Below are 4,895 nucleotides of genomic sequence, written 5' to 3' on the forward strand. Positions count from 1 at the left end.
AAAAAGGTGATAATACTATAAATAATAATCATCATCATTTTATTTGAAAAGCGCCTTTCAGGACACCCAAGGACACTTATAGCATTATATCATCATAGAAGAATGTGTGAAATTACAGAGACAAGCTGGCATGAATTACAAAGCATGGATTACAAATGAAGTTAAGATGGATATGCTAATCTAAAGAGATGTGTTTTCAAAGCAGACTTGAACACAGGAAGAGAGGTGGTGTTTCTTAGGTCAGGTGGTAGAGAGTTCCAGAGGAGAGGTGCAGAACAGGTGAAGGCCCTGCTCCCTTGGTGGAGAGGCGGGCAGTGGGTACTTGGAGGTTTAGGGAAGAAGAGGATTTGAGAGAGCGGGAGGGGATGGAGATGTGTACGAGGTTGGACATGTAAAGAGGGGCAAGATGGTGGATAGCTTTTAAACGTGAGAAGAAGAATTTTGAAGACGATGCGTGATTTGACCGGGAGCCAGTGGAGCTGCTGCAGGACTGGGGTGATGTGGTTATGGGAGGAGGTTTGGGTGATGGCACGTGCAGCCGAGTTCTGGATCATCTGAAGCTTATGGAGGGATTTGTTGGGGAGGCCAAAAAGAAGAGAGTTACAGTAGTCAATCCATGAGGTCACAAGACTGTGGACAAGGATGGCTGTGGTGCTGGGTGTGAGAGAAGGACGGAGACGGTTGATATTTCTGAGGTGGAAGTAGGCAGACCGAGTAACATTATTGATGTGAGCAGTGAAGGAGAGAGTGGTGTCGATGATGACACCAAGACTTTTGACCTGAGGGGAGGGGGTTAGCAGAGAGTTGTTGATAGGGATGAGGAGATTATTAGATTTTGAGATTGAATTTTTAGTGCAGACAAGAATGATTTCTGTTTTATCACTACTCATTTGAAGGAAATTGTCTGAAAACCAGTGATTGAGTTCAGACCGTCAGTGAGGATGGAGGGAGGGTGTGTGGAGTTTGGCTTGGTTGACAGGTAGAGCTGTGTGTCATCGGCATAACAATGGAAACGGATACCAAATTTGCGGAAAATGTAACCAAGAGGAAGGAGGTAAGTAATGAAGAGAAGGGGTCCAAGGACAGAGCCTTGGGGCATGCCAGTGGAGATGGCGGATGACTCAGAGCGGAAGGATTTAATCTGGATGAATTGAGTGCGGTCAGAAAGATAAGATTTGAACCAGTCAAACGCAGTACCTGAGCTGCCAACGAATGTGAGTCTGTTGAGTGGAACAGAATGAGAGATCGTATCAAAAGCAGCACTTAGGTCATGTAGGATGAGGATGGACAGGAGACMAGAGTCAGCAGCAAGGAGAAGATCAGTGGTGATTTTTACGAGGGCGGTTTCAGTGCTGTGGTGGGGGCGAAAACCATTGATTGAACCGTTCACATAAATTTTAATTTATCATTTTCCCCTGGTATTTTTCCTGTCAATATGAAAACAGCCAAGGTAATTCCTCTTTTTAAAATTGGTGAGAAACATGTGTCCAAAAATTACAGACCAATATCCTTGTTACCATAGTTTTATAAAATTTTAGAGAAATTAATTGTCACCAGATTGGATCAATTTATCGAAAAACATAAAATCTTAAGTAGTAGTCAGTATGGGTTTAGAGCTGAAAATTCCACATCAATGGCTCTTGTGGAATTTATGGAACAAATAACAACTGCTATCAATCAAAAAGAGTACTGTGTGAGTATTTGTGTAGATTTAAAGAAAGCATTTGACACAATTGATCACAGTATTCTTCTTGAAAAATTAAGTATGGTATTAGAGGGTCTGCAACTACAATGTGTATCTAGTTATTTGAAAGCTACAGTCTGTACAGATAAATGGTGTAAGATCTAAACTTGATAATATCACATGTGGAGTCCCTCATGGCTGTGTACTGGGACCTAAGTTATTTATTTTATAAGTAAATGACTTAGTAAATGTGTCRGGACTTTTCAAATGTGTTATTTGCTCATGATACATATTTTGTTTAGGTAAAGCTATGGAAAAAATGTTTGAGATGGTACAGAAAGAATTTGAGAAAATACAAAATTGGTTTCAACAAAACAAAATGTCACTAAATTTGGATAAAACAAATTAATCTCACTAATATCATCCAGGCGCGGCTGCTAACGGCTACCGACACTAACAGACTCAGCTAACTTACTCCCCAAAGGCRATAAACTGCAGCATTACAAACTCTTAGAATCACAATAGAAGCAGAATCACAACATCATCTAACCATTTAACTCATCAGAAGTTTGTACTTTTGGCTTGAAACTTCTAATAAATCACGGAGCTTCGTCAATTCTCACAGAACGTCAGAAAGCAAAAGGGACGTGCTGCTGACGTCCTGCACACATATTTACCACCACCTGCCACCAGGGGCGACAAAACYCCATAAACAAAAAGAACCCTGAATACATGTAACCTAACCCTAACCTAACTCCTTGCAAATATTTGGTGTAAAACAAGTAAAATATAAAAAATAGCTGCATTTTGACAAAATTCAATAAACAATAACAACACATACACACATTAACACAGCATTTAATAAGTGTGCTCAGTTAGCAGTAAACTGGTACAGTGTGTTGTTAGAGGTAAAATTTTATGCACTGGGTTTATAATTACATATAGCATTTAGTTTTATGTATCTTTTACGGTCTACTTATGGTAAAGTAGGACCCCCAAAACACATCTTGCTTAGGGCCCCCAAATGTCTAGGACCGGCCCTGTTTAGTTTGGATTATTTTTCAGTTTTTACCTGCCTAAAATAATAAATATTTTGGACGTTTTGCAATCCTGTCTGTTGTCTTAGGTCTTTCTAAAGCTTTGTATTTAGACTTCATTTAAAATTGACAAAAATGTCTTTTGCTGGGGCTTTAAAAGGTAATTGTTTCATGAGTGAAATCTTTTAAGTGTGCAGTTCTGCAAAAATATTCTCCACATGAAGCCTGCGATAATTGTATTTTTCTCAATTACGACAGTATTTCTATTTTTAGCTCAGAATCCACGTAAATACTAGTAGAATAATATTTTGTAGTAATTCTGTCAGCTAAAATGAATGCACCTGCCAAACGGAGTCGCTTGGGAGGGCGATTATAGACGGGGAACGGATCTTCGTGGAGAAATGGCGCCTCGGTGCTGCGCTCACTGAGGCGGTGTTTGGAGCCGGTTGGAGTGATTCGATGAGGACAGTTTGAAAGGCGGAAACATGGAGAACACGAGGAAAAGCTCCCGGGTTCGAAGCGGTCCGTTCATCTCCTCCAGGACCAGGTCGTCATCGAGGAGACAGCGGAACTCCGAGGAACATGTAAGCCGGTTTCTTTTCTTTACCGGCGAGCTAGCTGCTTCGGGCTGCAGCTAGCTTGGCTAGCTAGCTCTGGCCCGAGCTGCTCCAACTGATGTTTGATTTACGGAGGAAAGACGAGCGGCAGTCAAACTGACACCCGCTCAGTCACACAAATAAAGAATGAAATTCTTCAACGCAGCTGTTTTTTGTGCGTCTTTTTGCGCTAAAGTAGTCAAAAAATACAAGCTAGCGACTTCGAATCCGGGCTAGCTCCAAGTTGAGTTCCCTTTGTGTTTGGCAATTTCACCCGGCKGACTTGTTTCACCACTGTCATCAAATATTATTGCTGCAAATAACGCCAGTGGACAAAAGTTTAACGGTTCTACTTTAAGTCGCATGATTCTTGGAAATATCTGCATGAATATCCGCTCATTTATTTTAAATGTAGAAAGCATTAAGTTAAGCTCGCGTTTGTGGGGGGAACAGCTAGCCCGATGGTTAGCTTTCAGTGGGGGGAAGGGAGTCCCAGACCCAGGTCCACAACAGTTGGCTGGCTCTAGTCCCGTTTTTAACAAGTCTGAACTTGGTGAACTTTTTGTAGTAAATAGCTCCAAGGGGCACAAAAAGGGGGTTGTTGTTAAATTGCGCATTTTAAACACACGCAGGCAACTTTGTGGTGAAGTTCTGCTTCCTCGAAACCAATCTGTAGTTTGGTCTGTGTCTGACCTACAATCCGTCAGCCTTCGTCTCAAAATGTAAACAGTGATAAAGTGCAAGCTGTCAGCTTCTGCATCTTCATTTATTTCCACATTTAGCACAGCATCCATCACAAACAATGCAAAGACAAAAATCTTTTGCACATTAGGTTTTTTTTATAAATAGGGTGAATGTGGCAAGAAGAAGTTGTGGTTCAATACAATTAAAGTCATCCCTAAAAATGTTGTGGATTGCAGCCACTGTAATTATTGCACAGCAAAGTTGTGTGTGTAAAATTTCAGCTTTCTGTTTATAGTACCAAGTTTCCTAAAAGGCTTTTTTTTTTTGTTTGCCAGCCATCTTTTTGTTTCTACAAGTTATCATCTGGTTTTAGTTTAATGATTTTCACAAAACACAGCATGGAGTGTCCTGATGCATCTCAGTAATCCAGGTAAAAAATCAAAAAGAAAAAAATTGTATAGGTCTTCTGGACGGGTTCTTCCCTAATGAAACGTTTCGTCTCTTCTCCAAGAGACTTCTTCAGTCTGAGAGTTTCAGGCAAAATTCAGGCTTTTAAGCACTGCCTCCATGTGACTGATACTCACATCACAGGGCTATCGTTGACACCTAATTAACACCTATTGTTAAAAGGGGGTGGAGTGATACTGGCAATAGCAGCACTGTAGGAGGGGGACAACTGATGTCCTTTTCAGGGGTGCCACCGAGCCATTGGTTCAGATATGTTGACGACACCTGGGTTAAAATTAAAGCCCAGGAAGTCCAACATTTCACTGATCACATCAACTCTGTGGATGAATATATTAAGTTACGAGATGATGTAAAAATGGCAGGTTGGCGTTCCTGGATTGCGATGTCTCGGTTTCGGATGGAGGATGGTTGGAAACTGGCGTAAAT

At 41.1% G+C, this 4,895-nt stretch overlaps 1 protein-coding gene across 1 annotated transcript in view; it reads left to right on the top strand.

Moving 5' to 3' along the window:
* Positions 1-3,097: 3,097 nt before the first annotated feature.
* atad2b (ATPase family AAA domain containing 2B) overlaps positions 3,098-4,895 on the top strand; it is a gene marked incomplete at its 5' end in the record, with an annotated part of 98,241 nt that continues 96,443 nt past the window's right edge. The window contains 1 exon segment of the mRNA XM_014020079.1: positions 3,098-3,305. Within this exon segment, the coding sequence (XP_013875533.1) occupies positions 3,207-3,305 (99 nt within the window).

The sequence above is a fragment of the Austrofundulus limnaeus genome, unplaced genomic scaffold (assembly GCF_001266775.1).
Source record: "Austrofundulus limnaeus strain Quisiro unplaced genomic scaffold, Austrofundulus_limnaeus-1.0 Scaffold239, whole genome shotgun sequence".
Lineage (NCBI taxonomy): Eukaryota > Metazoa > Chordata > Actinopteri > Cyprinodontiformes > Rivulidae > Austrofundulus > Austrofundulus limnaeus.